This window comes from Protobothrops mucrosquamatus, unplaced genomic scaffold (assembly GCF_001527695.2).
Source record: "Protobothrops mucrosquamatus isolate PMUCROS unplaced genomic scaffold, P.Mucros_1.0 scaffold681, whole genome shotgun sequence".
Classification (NCBI taxonomy): Eukaryota; Metazoa; Chordata; class Lepidosauria; order Squamata; family Viperidae; genus Protobothrops; species Protobothrops mucrosquamatus.
The window spans coordinates 546,050-566,911 of NW_015386968.1; the positions used below are offsets into that span (position 1 = coordinate 546,050).

A 20,862-nucleotide genomic window follows, 5' to 3' on the forward strand; every position below is an offset into this window, starting at 1 on the left:
TACCTTTAAAATACATATTCCTCATTGCTTGCTGGGAAATTCTGGGAATTTAAGTCCTCAGATCTTAAAATTGCAAAGGTTGAGAAACACTACTCTAGAGTAGGGGGCCCCAACCCAAGTCCATGACCAGTACCGGGCCGCGACATGCCAGCAACCAAAGGTGTGTTTACCTATTTTGGATTCACCTTAATCCCTTACGATTCAACAGTTCTCGTATAAATTTTATTGTAGAAAAAAAATCAAAATATGTAAAAGGTACTAAAAAAATTAACGTTCTCAATAACACACCGGGGTTTAGATGTAATGAGAAGGTCTAAAAGTCGAAAATTTCACTGACAACATGTCGACGTAAGGTCTATATTAGAGCATTCTGTCAAGTAAGACCAGTTTAGAGCAAGGCAGGGGAGCGTCATTGAAATATCTTGTTAGCTGATAACTCATGTTAAGATCTTTTAGTTTTTAGGCAATTAAAATAGCAATTCTAACTTATATTAATACAGTTTTGGGAAATATAATGAATCTTTCATTCCTTATAAACAGTTAAAGAAAAAATTGTTATGAACTGTGATTTTATATCCTTTTTTTTTGCAGAGCAAATCAACGTGGTTTAGAGGCATCTATCCATTAATGTCTGCTTTTTTTCTCTTATTATATTACAGAACGTCTAATGAAGATTTTTTTTATTGTCTAAGCACCAGTAACCAAGTTTTCTGATATTGAAGCTATCTGGATCCAACATGTAGCAGATAACTACTATGCCGCCATACTTCTAGACCACATTTTGTCTTTTAAACCTCCTTGTATATCAACAGTGAACAAATTATCTTTATTCCTCTTTTGGATTTTATTAACTAAAATTCAAGTTGGATTTCAAGTGGTATTAATTAAACTGAGGAACAATGAGTAGTAGTCTTGGAAAAGAAAAAGATTGTAAAGAGAAGGATCCCAAAGTGTCTTCAGCAAAAGAAAGGGAGAAAGAGGCCAAGGCCTCTGGTGGATTTGGGAAAGAAAGTAAAGACAGAGAATCTAAGACCAAAGGGAAGGAAACCAAAGATGGGAAGAAGGACTCCAGTAGTGCACAGCCAGGCGTGGCTTTTTCAGTAGACAACACAATAAAACGGCCCAATCCAGCTCCAGGGGCCCGTAAAAAGTCCAGTAATGCTGAGGTGATCAAAGAGCTAAACAAATGCCGGGAAGAAAATTCAGTACGTTTGGACTTGGCTAAGAGGTCTATACATCTGCTCCCATCATCTATCAAAGAGTTAACCCAGTTGACGGAACTTTATTTATATGGAAATAAGTTACAGTCACTACCTGCTGAGGTAGGCTGTCTTGTGAATCTGGAAACTTTGGCCTTAAGTGAGAACTCACTCACCAGCCTTCCGGACTCTCTTGGTAACTTGAAACAGCTTCGCATGGTTGATCTACGGCATAATAAATTGAGAGAGATTCCTCCTGTGGTGTATAGGCTAACTTCCCTTACTACACTTTATCTGCGCTTTAATCGTATCACTGCAGTGGAAAAGGATATCAAGAACTTGTCCAATCTCACCATGCTAAGCATACGGGAGAACAAAATCAAACAACTCCCTGCAGAAATTGGTAAGAACTTCTTAAAATCCTGTATGAAATGCTTATCTCCATCTACAGTGGTATTATTGTATGTCTGCTATTAATGAGCAAAACTTCTAACAATTAAAACATATTGACATTAATTAAGCCTTGGTGGCACAGTGGTTGAAATGTAGTATTGCAGGCTAATTCTGCCCACAGTCTGGAGTTCACCCTGATGGGGCTCGAGGTTGACTCAGCCTTCCATCCTTCTGAGGTTGATAAAATGAGGACATAGATTGTTGGGGGCAATATGCTGTTATTATAAACCGCTCAGAGAGTGCTGTAAACCACTGTGGATCGGTATATGAGTCTAAGTGCTATTGCTGTTAATACAGAAAAGTATTAAGCGGCTTTTACCATATACTCAAAATTTCATTTTTAATGAATGGTAATTTTTAACCACTGTCTCATAGATTTTTTTCACTTGAAATAATACATAAAAAGATAAAGGCTTCCCCTGTCCAGTCATATCTGACTCTAGGGGGCAGTGCTCATCTCTGTTTCTTGGCCAAGGGAGCCAGCATTGTCCGTAGACATTTCTGTGGTCATGTGGCCATCATTATTAAACACTGATGTGCACGGAACGCTATTACCTTCCCACCAAAGTGGTACCTATTTATCTACTTGCTTTTACATGCTTTCGAACTGCTGGCTGAGCAGATGCTGGGGAATTAACAGGAACTCACCTTGTTGTGCAGTGCTCAAGTCTTGAACCTGGGCTGTCAGCTTTCCAGTTGACAAGCTCAGTGTCTTTAACCGCTGAGCCATTGCGTCCCCCCATGATACATATTCATTTTTTAAAATTTGATTTTGAAGCTGATGTTTACTTCAGAATTGAATGACATGAATTAAAACTCCGGGATACTTTTGGGATTTGTCTCATTGTCATCTATGAAGTTCCTTTTGAAAATAATTATTTCTTTAGCTCTGAAGTCAGCAATGCTATGCCCATAAACATAAGTCTGTTCTTCAGCCCTCAGGTGACCTATCTTGCCCTGTTTACAATTAAAAAAAAATAATTGCAATGGATTTGTTTCAAAGTGCAACTATGATTTCTAGTCATACCATCTTAACTTTGCACAATGTGTTTAGGCGTAGAGTGGAAATCGTGAAAGATTTAGAAGCACCAGGGAAAAAAATGTGCTGAGGCAGGGTACAGTTGGGGAAAAGACTGCAGTGTACTAAGGAAATCTATCTAGGAAGGAGGAGAAGAGAAATATTTCATAGAGGTAGAATATTTGGCTAAGAATGAAAGAAACCATTCTTAGAAACTGTAACATATTCTTAACTGTACGAGCCAACTGTATGTGAGATGAGTTACAAATCTTGAGATTTGTCATTTTGCTACTGCCTTCTGGAAAATAAGATTTCTTATCATCTAACTTACTGTACTTCTTAACATATTTGATAGCATAGATAGCATAATTTTCTCTTCTCTGTATAGTTTAAAATGAACAATAGATTACACTAAAAATTGTAAAAATGGAGAAAAATTCCCTCTTTTAAGATCTAATGTTTTCCATATCTGTGTATGAAATTTTCTATTACATTGAAGCAGCAAAAATGAAAAGTGGGATAGAAAAATGATAAATGATAGTAACAGACTAAGCATGAAAAAATAAAAAAGAACTATAGGTGTATTTCTGGCCAAATTCAAGGCATTTATATAACTTGAAATATTGCTTCAGGTTTAGTTTGGGTATTTTTTTTTTTATATGGCTAGTGGAGACACCTTGTAATAACTTTTTGCTAGAAGCATTTTTTCTGAAATTGATTACTATAAAACTACTTAGTTGTATTATTTAATATTATCCAGTATATGTCTAGATGTCCTCAAAGGATTCTGAACTTGCATAATTTCTCAGTTCAAAAGTTACAGTTGTACAGCAAAACAATCTAATTTTATATGCCTAAATTGTTAAATTTAGGTTAGCTTGTAGAAGGGGTAGCATAAGTTGAAATGCTAATGAGCCTATATATTTCCCAAAGGACAGGGAAATTGTTTTGTTTTCCAGTATGCCAAGGAAATTATATTTCAGTTCAGACTCATGGGTTCCAATGATATATGTGCTGCCTCCTGAACACAAGACATGACAGCATAGGAATAATAAAGTGTTACTGGCCTTGCTCTTTTTATTACCCGTAACAGCAAATTAATATAATAGCTGATACTTCATACATTTGAGGCAAAGAATACTGTGTTAAAAGCTTGGGGGACTGTAAAAGTATTTCTGCTAGTCTCTAAGCCTAGCATGTAAAATGCAAAAAATGTTTCTGTTTTTTCCAGTCATTGTTGTGAAACTAATGTACTTGGCGTAATTCCTAATGGTTTTGTATCTGTTTCAAGTTTCTGTTCACTTCTTTTGCTTCTATAGCCTTGTGAAACAGTCTTTATTTTCCCTATATGATTTAGTGCAGGTTTTATCATGATATAAAGGACATTAAAGGTCAATCTGCTTAAAAATAAAAAAAAATTAAGAAAAACAGACCAAGTTAACAGTCAAGCCAAGACTGTTGGCTATTTTGTATATTGTTTATGATGTTTTGAATTATTTTCCATCAAATAAATTGTTGCAAGAAGAAAATCTGTCTGAAAAGTGGATTTGTGAAGGGGGGATGTGAGAAAATGGGCACCAGGAGAAAAGAAAAAGGAGAAAGTAAATTGAGGGAAAATAAGAGCTAGTGACATGGAAGAGATTTCAGATTCCAGAGTTCACTTTCCATGATCTTTCTATCTCAGCTTTCACTCAGCTTTGATTCATGGGCAGATCATTCATTAGACTTAGTGTTCACTTTGGAACATATGGTGCATGATCTGAAAATGAGGAACCAGTATAATTAGTCCTTTGCCATAGGTGTCAAATTGCACATTATTTTCATTCCTGACTTGGCTTATCCTGGGCATCTGATGGATTCCAGCTTAATTGCTGAATTGTCCTGCTAGGTACAATTCTTATTGGTTTTCTGCAGAACAATTTTTTTTAAAAAGGCTAAATTATCAGGTATTGGCAAGTGATTATTAATTTTCTTGTTTGATAGCTGACACCAGGCTTCCGTCTGTTTATTTTATTGATGCTCAGTATAGCTGAATATAAGTTAGTCTGCATAATTTCTAATTATGTAACTTGCTTGGACTCTTTTGGTTGGACATCTTTTTTAAGAATACATTTTTGGAACTGAATTTTTCAAGCGTTCCTGCAGAAGAAAATAAGGCAGTATCTATCGGTTTTGTTAGGCTGTTAATGTGAATTATTTTAATTTTTAAAATTATACATTGAGAAGTGAAATATAAGTTGCACAAATGGCAGCATTTATCTAACCCAATATTTCCCTTTACCACAAATTATTTTATAGAAATGTTAATATTTTTGTTTACAGCTTCTTCATTATTACAAGAATTTATGAAATTATGGAGATGTATCTTGGAACTCCAGGACACAAATATATCTCTTTTCCTACAAAATTTTTCTGTAGTACAGAGTTTTAAAACTTAGTTGAAGTATTTGGGTTCAAACAACGACATGTTGCATTGGATTTTTAAAAAGAAATTCTAATAATTCCTAATTATTTTATTTTATTTTATTTTATTTAATTCTAATAAAAATGAGCAAGAAAAAATACAATGGAATGGGATATAAAAAGTAAGTAATAACATTCAAGAATGTTAAAAAGTGGTATTATTTGATATGTGTGTCTTTATATTTGTGTTTTCTTAATCTTAGCCATAATCCTTTGTAATCCATCAGATGAAATGACAATATTAAATGCTTATATTTATTTATTTAAATATTGAAAAAAACTTCCACCCTGTTTTATGATAAAATGTCAAATTATGTGACTTTGTTCATTATCAGGTGAGTTGTGTAACCTCATACTTTGTTCATTATCAGGTGAGTTGTGTAACCTCATAACGCTGGATGTAGCCCACAATCAGCTTGAACATCTTCCAAAGGAGATTGGCAATTGCACACAGATCACCAAGCTTGATCTACAGCACAATGAACTTTTGGACCTTCCAGACACTATAGGTAAGTAAAAATATGGTTCACTCATTTATTAGATTTATATTCTGCTTTTATTTTTACAACTGAAACCATATTTCTCTCTTTTTCTATTTTCCCAACAACAACCCTATGAGTTGGATTAGGCTAAGAGAGTGACTGAAAGTTACACAGTGGATTTCCATGCCTTGAGAAAGACTGGAACTCACCGTTGCCTGGTTTCTAGACCAGTATATTAACTACACCAAACTGGCTCTTTTCTAGGTTCAAATTTTATGTAAACCACTGTGAGCAAAATCTTGCCTTGGCCTTATTGTTATTTTAGTACCTAGTCTCGTTCTGGATTACTAATGTTGTGCTAAGTAGCCAAATATAATTTTTAATTTTGTATGAGCAATTTCTTGTCCTCAGCAGTAGCGTAGTTTGTTTGATATGACTATCCTGCCAACATCAGGATTGTCTGGTTTTTTTTCCCTTCCCATCCCCATCATAAATCCTAAAACAACACAGATGATAGGTCACAGGCATTTTCCCTTTAGATATACTTTGCCTGAGTATTCCTAGAGAATAACTACTAGATACTAATGGACACATCCCTCAGACTGAGAGTGATATGAAAAAATATTTTCAGTGACATGTTGAGATTTACAAATCAGCTGACAAGGATTTGCATTTATTTTTCAGCAACAAACATTTATAGTCATAGTAAGAATGCTTCAAGCTCTGATTCTCAAAGTATCCATAACATGACAAACAAGACCAGTCTTGACAGATTGTTGCTGAGTCTCTAAAAGTAGAAGTAGCTGGTTTTTGTGTTTGAAATGCTATTTAATGTAAAGAATTGTTACGATTGGATAGAAAGACAGATAAGCAACACATATTATTTCCTATATTTTAGGGAACGATAAGCCACTTTGCAGCCTTACTGAAATTATCACACATAGTATGTAGTAAACATAAGGCATTGAGAAGCAAACAGCATAAAAAGTCGTTTCAGCACTCTCTCTTTTTTCAGTGTAGAAGGGTCATTTTTTTGGGTTAGAATTGCTAAAATTCAGATATGATCAAAGTTAGGATTTGGGTATATAAATTAGAGTGATATTACTCAGTTTTTAAAGTATTATCACACTGGTGTTTTGTTTTGTTTTGTTTTAGTTACTTAGCTGTTTTATACTTTTATCATTCCCCCCTTTCATTCCTAATAAGAATTTATTTTTGTATTTATAATAAATATATAGATCTGGTATTCATACCCATGTATTAACAATTATGATAATAGTTAATAGCAGTTAGTATGGTAATAGTTAATGGTAAGAAAATTACTTGATACTTTATGTAAATGATTTTGAAATTGTATGTTACTTGGCTTTTTAAAAATGTGTGTTTCTGTTGCATGTTTCTTGTTTTTGAGTTAGAATTCTCTCCTTGGTGATGGCTTCTTTGTAAGTATGTTATGACTTTAGTGAAAGAAAAATTAGTTTTCTTTATGAGCAGAAAAGCATATGCTTCCAGAAAAATGAGGACTGTCCAACTCACAGTGATGTTATTTATGTATTAAATTTTTAAAACAGCCTAAAAACTGATGTTCTCTGGTTGGTTTACAATAAAAAACACTAAAAATGCAATCTGAATGAAATCATAAAAATAAAATCAAATAAAACACAAAAAACGTAACTCCTGAAGAATGGGCCTCACAGAATGACTGTCCATTGGTTCATTTTGAACAAGAATATTCTACATTTAATATTTAATATTCTACAGTATTTAGTATTTATTTGCTATGTATATGTAAGGGTGTGGGTCTATACATATGTTGTTCATAGTATGTTTAGGTGTGTGTCATGTATGTGTTTCACTTTGAGAGCGGGCAACTAAATTTCATTTTTGATGTGTCCCGTTGTGCCCACAGTAAAAAAATGACAATAAAGGTTATCTTATCATCTCATCTCACCTCACCTCACCTCACCTCACCTCACCTCATCTTATCTATCTTATCTTATCTTATCTATCTTATCATCTTGTCTTGTCTTGTCTTGTCTTGTCTTGTCTTGTCTTGTCTTGTCTTGTCTTGTCTTGTCTTACATGGAGTAGATGATCTTGAAGTTGCCCAAGAATCAAGCTGCCTAATTGCTCTTATTTTTCCACCATTTATATATACCGTATTTTCCGGCGTATAAGACGACTGGGCGTATAAGACGACCTCCAACTTTTCCAGTTAAAATATAGAGTTTGGCTATATCAGGGGTAGGCAACCCAAAACACTCAAAGAGCCACTTGGACACGTTTCCCACCGAAAACAAAACACTGGGAGCCGCAAAACCCTTTTGATATCTAAAATGAAGATAAGACTGCATATATCCTTTTTTACCTTTATGATATATATATATATGTGTGTGTGTGTGTGTGTGTGTGTATGTTTGTGTGTGTATATATAAAATAAAGGTAAAAAAGGATATATGCAGTGTTATCTTTATTTTAGATGTCAAAAGGGTCTCTCTCTCTCTCTCTGTCTCTGTCTCTCTTTCCTCTCTCTCTCTTTCCTTTCTTTCCTCTCTCTCTTTCTTTCTCTTTCCTCTTTATCTCTTTCCTCTAACTTTCTCTCTCTCTTTCCTCTCTCTCTGTCTCTCTCTCTTTCCTCTTTCCTCTTTCTCTTTCCTCTCTCTTTCCTCTCTTTCCTCTCTTTCTCTTCTCTTTCCTTTCTCTCTTTCCTCTCTCTTTTCTCAATCTTTTTTCTCTTTCCTCATTTTCTCTTTCCTCTCCCCCTCTTTCTTTCTCGCTTTCCTCTTTCTCTCTCTTTCCTCTCCTTCTCTCCCTTTCCTCTCTTTTTCTCTTTCCTCTCCCCCTCTCTCTTTCCTCTCCCTCTTTATCTCTTTCTCTTTCCTCTCTCTTTCGTCTCTCTTCTCTTTCTCTCTCTTTCCTCTCTCTTTCCTCTTTCTCTCTTTCCTCTCTTCTCTTTCTCTTTCTTTCCTCTAACTTTCTCTCTCTTTCCTCTCTTTCTCTTCTCTTTCCTATCTTTCTCTTTCCCTTTCCTCTCTCTTTCTCTCTTTCCCTTCTCTTTCTTTCCTCTTTCTCTTTCCTCTCTCTCTTTCCTCTTTCTCTCTTTCTCTTTCCTCTTTCTCTCTCTCTCTTCTCTTTCTCTTTCCTCTTTCTCTTCTCTTTCTTTCCTCTTTCTTTCTCTCTTTCTCTCTCTCCCTCTCCCTCCAGGTTAGGAGAGAGAGAGAGAGAGAATGAAAGGCAGACGGCGCCGAACGGGCGGGGAGGGGAGCAGGACGGGAGGCAGCGGCTCCAGTGGCGGCGGCGGCAGCACGGCAGCAGCCACTGCAGCATCGTCGGGAGTCCATGCCGCCCCCAGCCTGGCCGCCGCATCCTCAGCCGAATGGGCGTCTGTGTCCTCAGCTGAATGGGGAGGGGGAGCAGGACAGGAGGCAGCGGCTCCCGGCCGCCGCCCCCATTGCGTCCAGGGAGGGGGAGCAGGACGGGAGGCAGCAGCTCCTGGCCGCCGCCCCCATCGCGTCCTCAGCTGAACAGGCGGGGAGGGGGAGCAGGACGGGAGGCAACAGCTCCCGGCCGCCGCCCCCATCATGTCCAGGGAGGGGGAGCAGGACGGGAGGCAGCGGTTCCTGGCCGCCGCCCCCATCGCGTCCTCAGCTTAAAAGGAATAAAATAGAATACCCGTATTTTCCGGCGTATAAGACGACTGGGCGTATAAGACGACCCCCAACTTTTGAGAAGATTTTCAGGGTTTAGAAAGTCGTCTTATACGCCGGAAAATACGGTAACTTTCAAATGTATACTTCATTTCTCTTTCAAACATTTTTCTTCTCACATTCACACATTTCTCACAAATAGCAGTGACTACAAAAATCTGATCTGCATATCCTTTCCATAAAATAAGGCTTCAGTGAGTTTTCCAAATTGTTGCTTATTGTTAGCTCTCATAGGTTTTTAGTGAGAATTCTACCAATATCTTCCTTAGCACACACAATACTAATTTATCTGTAAGTTTTGCATTCTGTTATTATCTTTTCCTTTGTATAAGAGAACAGTAACTATATTCTTCCCATTCCAGGCATAGGAGAAGGCTTTAAAATGATGTTAAATAGGCATCACAACCACTATAAGCAAACCACATTCATATTTTAACATTTTACCAGGTATCCCGATTATAGCTGCAACTTTAGCATTTTTCAGAGTTTTAGCAGCATTTCTAACTTTCTTTTTGTAAATGACAGTAACTTTGATTTCATTTGTTTTGATTCCACTCTGCAAATCATCCTTTTATACAAATCTCTACAATTCCAGCATTTCCTCATATCAGTATAACCCCAAGTCACTCCATAATTTTTATTTGTAATTCCATTCAGTCTACTGGAGCCTTCTCATTTCTCTGTTTTCTTTCATTTCTGAAACTTTTAAAACTCCCATCAAACTTTCTCTGCATTGTTGTACCTTTAAAAATTGTTCCCTGCTCTTTGACTACATTCTTTGCACTTATCTTTTTCTCTGTGTACACAGCATAAAATAACTTTCATCTTATTTTGCAACAGTTGCTTTCTTACATGGAATTATCTATTGCTGTGGCCATTCTTTTTCATTCTTGTTTCTTTCACTTTTCTTTGTCTGAATCTATCCTTTATTCAGAAATTAACATTACCCTTGTATTTCCCACTGAACTTTCTCATCAAGAGTGTGTTTATTAGTCCATAAGATCTGAAAAGATTATATCCTCCTTTTTCTTAAATTCTCAAGCTAAGACATAACTTCATTTCTTTTAATACAGTTTAATTCAGTCCATCCAATCATGCATGCATGCATTCATTCATTTTACCATTTACTTTGCTTATATTCCAAATAGGTTTTCCATGTATTTATGGCCCCATAATTATTGATCACTGTTGCCATCATTGTTTGGTGAATTGAATCATTCAGAGTTGGAAAAATAAGAAGGAAAATCTTCTATATTGCTTTAATTTTTAATTTTAATTTACTACCCATGCTCTGTGTTTCTGCTAACAGAAAGGGTAGGATAAGTTAGTTCAGGCACAAACAACAATACAGCAAAACTTTGATTTAGCAGACCTCGTGCAATGGACCAGGTTATGGCATTTGTGTAATTATTTCATTATACAAGTAATTAAAAGGACACCATTTGAATATTGTATTTAACTGATATAAGTTGCTGCAATTATGTACTTTCATATTTAGTTCACATTTATGAACAACAAAGCATCACCCCTCCCCCATTAGTCTGTTAAAATGAAGTTACACTGAATACATGTATATGTGGTTTATTTCATTTGCCGTACTAGACTTTTATCTGTGATCTTGGTAGACAATCCAATTGTAAATAGTCAAAATAGGCAAGGTCTGATCAAAGTATCACGAGCATCTTTTTGTTAAGATTCTGGGTGGCTTTCTCCTTTGCTTGCCCTTTCTCCAACTCCCTTTTTTGGGGGGGTTACTGTAACTGTATTCTGTTGCCTAATTGTGAAATTACCTTGAAAGACAGATTTGTGTCTTAGTGCAACTTTTATTTGCAGATACATTTTAAAGTTAGAGTTGTGTTATGAGCTGGCAGGTCTAATTCTCTTTCCCCCCCCCCCCCGCTTTTTCCTACTTTTAGCTGTGCTTTCAGTTTTTTTTTAGGTAGTGTGTCCAAATGTACTTGCATTTGAACACTTTTTAAACTGATTAGTATCTTGAGTTTTTAATACTTGAGTCACATGAATGAAATTAAGGTTTTTGTACATAAATAGTTTTCCTTGAGAGTGTTGCCCCAGTACTCATTATTGCACTAAATAATATCTGTACACTCAGAACTAAGTTTGATGTGTATGCAAAAAATTTCAGGAGACGACAGAAGATCTTTTGTTAATTAGCTTTTGGCATGAAGTTCACTTGCAAGGTTTTTTGTCTCGCTGCTTTTGAAAGCTATTAATGTTGCCCCTCCTCTCATAAGGAAATGCTTATCCTTGTAATCTAAAAATGTGTAAATTGCTCTAAAGTATTGTGGTGATGACAGCCAGTAATGATTAAAAAGAAACAAAACACTTAGATTTATGCTTTTAAAGTATTGCTGGGAAGCCAGAAATGAAAGCAAAGCACAGTAGTGGAAAATGATCTTGACTAATGGGATATTGTTGAAATACTGATGAATTTGTTAGAGTTGTATATTTGTATGTTGGAAAATTATCCTGATGCTCAAGGTGTTCATATATTTGTGTGAAAAGTGTGTATCTTTTCCAATAAATAGTACTAAAAGAGAAAGAGGGACTTACCCTTTCCCAAGAATAAATACAGATAGTGGGGATTTTTAAACATAAGATTCTTAAACATTTTCTTTTCTTTTTCAGGAAATCTATCTACTTTGAAAAGCCTTGGTCTGAGATATAACCGTCTCTCAGCAATACCCAGGACTCTAGCACAGTGCAGTAAACTTGATGAGTTAAATTTGGAAAATAACATTATTTCTACTTTGCCAGAGGTAAGACACTTGAGAAGTAGGAGACCCTGTAATAAAAATAAATGATTCAATTTGAGTAAAATAAAATAAGAAGAGCCACTTCACCATAAATTTTATAATACTAAAAAAGTCTTGTTGACAGAATTTGCTTTTTTATTTTATTAAATGTATAAACCACCTGATTCTAGTCTGTTAGTTTAATGTTGAAATGTGTGCGAGAGGAAGAAAGAGACTTTTATTTAACATTGCCACACACTGCCTAAGGTTGCTCTGTTAGGGAGATGAGCAGTTTCTAAATGTGATAAATAAAATTAAATAATTTTTTTAAAAAATTCAAATTTAGTAGCTAGAATAATGATCTCCACGAGTTGACCTCGACTTTTGAAAAAAATTCAAATTTAGTAGCTATTATAATAATCTCCACGAGTTGACCTCGAATTCATACAGATGTACAAATGCATTAAAAACATTTAAAAAGGCAATAGTAAATGCTGGTTAAAATAAACCAAGATAATCAACAAATACTTCCAAATTATAAACCAAGATTTGGAATATTATTCCAAACAATACAGCTTTATTCTGTAAATTGAGATGTCACCCATCATCTGCCAGCACTTCACTTCAAAGCACTTCTCATATTACATTTTAAAATAAAAATACATAAATAAAAAAAAATTATATATATAAAACAAGAATTTACTAGGTTATTCTGCAAATGCATTAGGAGGTGTGTGTTGTTGACCCTAAGTGTAATTGTCTGTTTCTTAGTTACAAACATATATTAGTAGAATATTAGTCGTGATTCTTTGAGTGGAACTGGTAATTGTTCAGTTTATGGATATTCAATTGCATAGAATTAAAAGTACAAAAATGTGGATTTACTTATTTACATTCCATTTCCACGAAGACAATGTGGAGCAAGAAATCTGACATGATAATTGATTGTAAAGATACTTACATATCTGTATAACACAAATAAATATGGATTAATATTTCAGTTTAAAAGTAATATATAATGTTAATACGAATCATTGGAATTGCATTGAATAATAAATGATCTAGAAATAAGGCAAAAGAAATAAAGAAATCCATCAAATAAATTATTAATATTAAAACTGATTGAGAATGAGTAAATATTGCTTGTAGATTTTGCTAATGGAAGAAAGTTGCTTAGTAATTAATCTCTCCTCCCAAGAACATTATGAAAGTTACTTAACTGTAATTAAACATACAAAAGAAACTGACTGGAAATCAGATTGCTTTATAAATGGGCTCCCAGTCTAAAACATCCTTAACAAATAGAATTTTGCATTTTTAAGTGCTGGTCTGTATATAATTTATAACTGTTGCTGAAAAGAGCCACTTATTAGCGTACTAGTGTAATCCATTAAAGCATATCACTTTGGCTGCAGAAGAAAGAAAATGCATTTCTAAAGAAAACTGCAGAATTGCAAAACACACTAAGTTTTTAATGATGAAATGCTTGCCAAGTAAACATGTCTTAAAATATTAGCTGGAAAAAGCGGTTGTCCAATAAATTGTTTATATTGGGATTCTTTTAACAATAATACATTCAACTTTCAATTCTTAACATACTTGTGCATTTCAAAATGCATTATGATAGCCTTGAGCTAGTTTTGGGAAGCATTCAGGAGCTCCTAAAAAGTCAGCTATGCAAAGTCTTCACTGTAGTTTTGGAATGAACAGCTGGATATCCTACTCTGCATTTAGAGTGAATAACATTTTCTCCTTAAAAATGATATAAATAAATGATTAGTATTTCATATGCTTAATATCTCTGCATCCTTTAAAGTTATACATTTTAAAATTCAAGCAGAGATAATCTGTTTTCCTTGGCTAAAGGTATAAATCTCTCCCTTCCCCTGCCCCCCCCCCCGCCACCGAGTAGCCTCAGACATCTTAGAATTGGAACAACAAGAATCCCTGAAATGTGGCAATTCCAAAGAGTGGCAAGTTTGTCTGTCATCTCTTTCTTTATTGTATGGGATGTTGTAGCTACTCCTGAAATTGCTTCTGGAGAATGACTTAATTTTTGTTTTATAAACGTGTGTTGGGTACCTGTCAGTAAGTGGGTAAAGTACACCCTCTCAGAGATTGAGCTGTCTTTTTAAATACTTAACAAATGGCTAACATATGGTATGACTTGTCAGAAATGAAGGCATTACAGCTATTAAAGGTATTATCAAAAGCAGAAAACATCACTCTTAAAGACATTACCGTTTTGAACAGACCATGATAGCTAGACTGCATATAAGAGAAAATATCTATTCAAGTACAAGGAGATTAGAGTACCTAAAGCATATAATTTGATTTGTTCACTTTGCTCTTGCAGGGTCTCTTATCCAGTCTTGTGAATCTGACTAGTCTAACTCTGGCACGGAACTGTTTTCAATCTTATCCTGTGGGTGGTCCTTCACAGTTCTCTACTATCTACGCTCTAAATATGGAACATAACCGCATTAACAAAATTCCTTTTGGAATTTTTTCTAGAGCAAAAGTATTAAGTAAGCTGAACATGAAGGTGAGGCTTTGTTTCAGGAATATGAATTTTCTGGTGTAAAATAAAATATTGTTATGAAAGTGCAACCAAAGAGAATTGTGGCAGATACCATGGATACTTGATTTTGTAAGATGACTTTCCCAGGATTATTTATAAAACTAGTATCAAGAGTATAAAGGCTTTCTTATGTAGTGGAGTAAGTCAGGGGTCCTCAACCATGGCAACTTTAAGACTTGTGGACTTCAACTCCCAGAATTCTGGGAGTTGAAGTCCACAAGTCTTAAAGTTGCCAAGGTTGAGGACCCCTGGCGTAAGTAATAAATGCTGTTGAAATTGGGGAGTTGCAAACATAGAGTACTATTTTCTATAAAAGAACAAAGCTTAGACTGTACTTTCAAAAAACTTCTGTTGATTAAAACTAAAAAAAAATGAATTAAACATTAAAATGCTGATTAGGTTATTTAATAGTTAAATCTAGCTAAAAGTTGTTGCAGCACATATTTAATTTAAATTGTTGATTTAAAATAGAAAAGCTAACATAGACAACTGTTTTAATTGTTGCAGTTATATGGGTGATAAGACTACAATTATACTAAACTGGTTCTTTTCTCAGAATCAGTAGGACATCCAATTAAGATTGATATTCGTCACCGCCTTCTATTTTGAAGATGTAGAATGCATCTTGTCCTTGGCTAAATTGATTGTGAATATTTCTTTAAAAAACAATTCCAAGCCCTTGTAATGATTATTTCTTTGAGAGGATAGAGTGAAATTTATATTCTTTATGTGCTTCAATGAATATCATTTACAATTTATTATCCTTATTTTTTTTAAAAAAAATCCCCAAACTTTATTTATGTTAAATTTCAGGACAATCAGCTGACATCACTTCCCCTGGATTTTGGGACATGGACTAGTATGGTGGAACTCAATTTAGCGACAAATCAACTCAACAAAATTCCTGAGGATGTATCTGGACTTGTTTCTCTTGAGGTGGTAAAAAGTAGAATATAAAAGACCAGCTAAATAAATTCTAAGAAACCTGACCAATCTTGACATACTTATTGATAATTAATAAAACTAACAAATATACTCTGAAACAACCTAGGTTTAGAAGGATTTAGAAGGATTATTTAAATGAATTGTATACCAGATTTGTTTCTCATCAGAAAACTTACGTTGTGCATATTATGACTTTTTATGTAATGACAGGGAAGATACAGCTATTACATTATCTTAATCTGCAGGTATTTATTTCCCTGTATAGTGAATATATAATGATATACAGATAGTCCTTAGCTTATGATTGTAATTGAGCCCAGGATTATATTTGTAAATTATGGTGGTCATTAAGCTTAATTTTATGTCATTTTTTGCTGCGGTCATTCAATGAACACAGTGTTCATTAAGCAAATTCATTGTATTCACTCAGCATTTTTTTTTGGCTGGAAACTGGAAGTAAACATCACTTTCCTACAAAAAAACCTATTGTGGTATTGTGACCATGGGATCCTGCAAATGGCTGTAAATGCAGGCCAATTGCCAAGTTCTAAAATGTGATCACGTGACCACTGGGGGTAGGGTCAGTTGGCAGAACATCAAAACCATATTGTAAATAACTGGGGAGGTCAGTCATAATGTCAACTGGTCACTAAGCAATTGGAACTACCTATATATTCAGTTGGGTGTTTTCTTGGTAAAACTATAAAATGCATATGTTGTATGACTTTCTATATGAATTCTAACAAAGAATTCAAGCTTGAGTGTGTGAGTATGGGAAGTGGTTGATGGAATCTTTTTATCTATTCTCCTTTCCTTATTTTCCATTCAACTCATAAAAGATATAGCATTCCTTGTAATTGGCATGTATAGTTACCCTATATAAACAATCTTTAGATATCTTTGCCCTGCCCTATGTATCTATTCCTTTCCATTTCTACAGGGTAAAAGAATATATATAAAAAATTCTTTACTACATGCACAAAATAATTTAAATGTTTTTGTAATTAAATTATTCATGGAAAACTATTCTTATAAAATTAAAAATCTGTTGACAGGAATGTGAAAATGTAGCACTTTCCAGAGATCTTTTATAAAGTTTCTAGAAAAATGTTTTCTTCATGTTTTCCTCATTCTTGCCCAACAAAGAATTATTTATTTCACAAATCATATTTGCTAGAGCCAATGTGGCATTAAAGTTCAACAGTGAACAGTCTCTAGCTCTTTTTATTTTTAAAAAATATTTAGCTAATTCTACCATTACTTAATGGATAGCTCCAGTTCATTAAATATTCTCTATTAATTTTATTTTAGGTTCTTATTTTGTCAAATAACCTCCTAAGAAACCTCCCACATGGCATTGGAAATTTGAGGAAACTGAGAGAATTGGATCTAGAGGAAAATAAGCTGGAATCTTTGCCAAATGAAATAGCATACCTTAGGGATCTGCAGGTAAAATAATTATATGGTATAGCATGTTTTGTCCAATTCAAAGTCTATATAAATGCCTTCCTGCCTTCCTGATTGATTGATTGATTGCCTTTATGTCAGTTTTTTTTTAGCCTGGTATCTTTGGCCACTATACCATACTGGATTTCATGTCATTTTTTAAAAAACTGCCATGTATAAATTGGTTCAAATTGCCATTTGGATGCTGAGCACTCTCTGTTGTGTTATGTGGGAATGCCTACTGACATATAAGGAAGAGAAGTTAAGAAAGATGCTCCATTGCTCCCTAGCTATAGAATGTATTAAATGCATTTACTGTATAAATGTAACATTTTTATTTAAAAAAAATACACAGTGTGGCATAAAATGTAATCCCAGCCTTTTCAGCCTTATGAAAGAAGTTAAAACCTTCCTCTTCAGTCAGAACTTTTAGCAGGTTTTTCTAATTTCTGTTACTTCCATGTTTATTATATTTGCCCTATAGTCAAAAAAGTGAGAATTTATACTGAGTAATAAATACAGAGAAGCTCAACAATGAGAAAGATTTTTTTAATGTACACATGAACATGTCTATGGAGATTCTCAGTCATCCAGGTCATAATTGTCCCAAAGATGCCTTTTCACAAGGCAGCTGGGCTTTTTTGTTTTTCTTTGAAGACATTTCACTTCTTGTATGAGAAGTGAAACATCTTCAAAGAAAAACAAGAAAGTTCAGTTGCCTCGTGAAAAAACATCTTTGGTATACATGGATAGTGACTTTACAGAACATTTGACAGTTCTGGTTCCTATGACACGTTCAGTGTTTTGGAGTAATGCAGCCCAAGTTCAGCCATTTTTTGTTGACAGTTGGAGTCAAAGGCTGTTGCTCTAATGATAAAAAGATACCCACTTTTGTTAATTCTTTGGTGGAAGATGATATTAATTTTGTGATTAAATTATATATTTCTTAACCAGCGACTGATCCTAACGAATAATCAGTTGAGCACTCTTCCTAGAGGAATTGGTCACCTTATCAATCTGACACATCTGGGGCTAGGAGAAAACTTTCTTACACAGCTTCCTGAGGAAATTGGTAAGACATGATCCATAAATTCATGGGCTGGTGTTAATAAGGTACTTCTGATGTAGTTTTCTCAACCTCAGCAACTTTAAACTGTCTCAACTTCAACTCTCAGAATTTCCCAGTCAACACTGGGCAATGGCTGGGAAATTCTGAGAGTTGAAATCCACAGTTGCTGAGGTTGAGAAATATTGCTGTAATGTACCAATGAGGTATTCTTTGTAAGTCAGCATCTGGCAGTATTTGTTTTATTTAAGTTATTTCCACTCATAAGATCGATCTTGGGAATGTAAGAACCACAAAGGTAGAACTGATTGGAATATTTAAAAGTTCTTCCATGTCTGCCAAGCTATTTTTTTTACTTTGCATATGACTAGAACAATTTTATTAATAACTTGCATAATTTGTAGTAGTCTTCAGGGGAAAAAAGTCATCGATATTGCTGGAACTCTATCCTCATCATGCATCATCGATCAATAGAGAGTCTTTGAAAAACATTTGAGCTTCCCACACAGAAGTAACCATGATATTTAAGATTCATTTAATATCAGTCTTGACATTTAGCACAGCATAATATACTCAAGATTCCCAAATGCAGGCATGAATTTATTTAATTTCAATGTTTTGAAAATGTAAGTTGGAATTTGCAAGTCTGTTTGAAAATTTTTGTCATAAGACATTTGGCTTAATGTGGTCTCTTAAAAGTAAGATTTTGGAGTTGGGATGTCAGTAAGGAAAAAAAGATACTTTTCTAGCTGAAAGTGGCCTTAGGTTGTTGAAGAAATGTAATAAGGGTTTTTACCCAGTAGTGAGCTGGTAAATGTTTAAGAACCAACCTTATTAGGTCCATTGTTGTTGCGTTGTGCCACTTGCTGTGAAACAATTGATTGGCACACTAAATGTTATAGCTCATGTCTGCTGTCACGTGTTTGCAAAATTCCCCAAAATTTAACAATCTGCTCTCATGAGCCAGGATAAGCCAGCTCCAGCAAACCAATTGGCTTTGTCCCTTCTAGATTCATATGGGTTTTTCTTTCCATGCCAGAACTAAAAAAATTGTTGCTACTGCAAACTTAGAAATGTGTTTTGAATTCAGAGAACTGTTTAGATGCAAAGGATGATATGTTTGCTGTTCTTGGTAATGGACAGAAAATCAAGGTAGCTAGTAGTAATTTCTATGTCACTTATTGTTATTTTATGACTAATATATTTGGTTTCAAAAATGCTCATTGTTTTGCAGGTACACTGGAGAATCTGGAAGAACTGTATCTAAATGACAACCCACATCTAAACAGCCTTCCTTTTGAACTGGCTCTTTGCAGCAAACTATCCATAATGAGCATTGAGAACTGTCCACTCAGTACCCTTCCAGCTCAGATAGTTGCAGGTGGACCTTCCTTTATCATCCAGTTTCTCAAAATGCAAGGACCATATCGAGCCATGGTCTGACTGATATCTTCCCCGATGATGTACAAAATATAAATGGCTTTTGTGGTGTCATTATGTATATAGTATCTAGGCTACATGGTGCCCAGTGTGGATAAAAGATGGATTGTCCCGTACACTCTACTAAATGCAAACTGCACTGTTAGTATTGTGTATGTGTGTAAATATAATATAATATATAGATTGTATATTATATTATAAAACAAATAATATAAAACAGGCAAATTTCAGACCACACGTATGTGTTCCTGCTCATAGAGGAAACATAGCCATTTAGATTTTTTTTTTCATTGTAAATGCTTGTTCAAGTTTTCTTTAGTGAATTTGATGGTTATCTGGATAATTTGGGGTACCAGTTCACTGAAAACAATGTCAATTAACTGCTGATCAATTTAAGGGAAAATATTTTTAAACCAAGCCTTTTCCTGTTGGATAAAAAGCAACTTAGTGACACAAATTATTTTGTCATTCCTTGTAGTTCACATTTTGTGACAAAAAAAATTATTGGAATTATTTGTATTTTCCTTTATTCTGGAAAATCCTTTAACTTATTTTAAGTTTAAAACGAATGGTCTTGTATGTTTACAGTCAGGGTATGTCACTGGATTGGGGGTGGTGTGGGATTTACTCTGTTTTATTGAATCTAGAAGTTGTATTCTTCTGCTGAGGGCTTTTTATTGACTGATTCATATTATTGCAAAAATATAAGCAACTAGTTAGTGAAAAGAAAGTAAGTCCAACAGAAGCTTGAGTTCCTTTGAATTCATCAGTTATAAGCATATCATAGTGAAGAAGCAATTATTTTATGGTTGCCTCATTTAGCATAAGCAACATTTTTCACTTTAAGAAGTGACAAATTTGTAGAAAAGTATCATGTTCTGTTAAGATTTAGTATTGCATCAATGATGGATCTGAAATGCAACAGATAATTGTAAGGGTTTTTCCTGGTCTTTGTGCAATTAATGAATGTGTCTTTTTTTGAAACCCTGCAGTATACGTAAAATTTATGGTCGGTTGACAATGTTACTCTGGTTTTATATCTTGCCTTGCCTTGTACATCCTCCCATTATTATGGAGTGTCTGCGTCAAAGCACAATATCTTCATGCTGTGCTGTTTTGCTGCTGAACTAAATGCACTTTTCCCTGTAAAAATGGGACACTTGCTTCAAAATAATCAGTTCAGTACCATGATTTATTCTTTTAACCTCATCCTATCAATCTCAGTATTAAAGACTGGTCTGTTTGGAAAATAAGGACATTTTTTCATTTGTATTTAGAGTGTGATTGCTCAGTAGAAAACCATTAAGTG

At 34.6% G+C, this 20,862-nt stretch overlaps 1 protein-coding gene across 1 annotated transcript; it reads left to right on the top strand.

The window, feature by feature from the left end:
* The first annotated feature begins 678 nt into the window (after window positions 1-678).
* On the top strand, window positions 679-19,713 carry SHOC2 (SHOC2 leucine rich repeat scaffold protein). Its single transcript, XM_015818117.1, has 8 exons — window positions 679-1,602; window positions 5,505-5,642; window positions 11,969-12,099; window positions 14,432-14,620; window positions 15,470-15,592; window positions 16,913-17,050; window positions 18,002-18,119; window positions 19,348-19,713. The coding sequence occupies exons 1-8, from the start codon at window positions 900-902 to the stop codon at window positions 19,554-19,556; spliced, it is 1,749 nt and encodes a 582-aa protein (XP_015673603.1). The 5' UTR covers window positions 679-899; the 3' UTR covers window positions 19,557-19,713.
* Window positions 19,714-20,862: the final 1,149 nt, after the last annotated feature.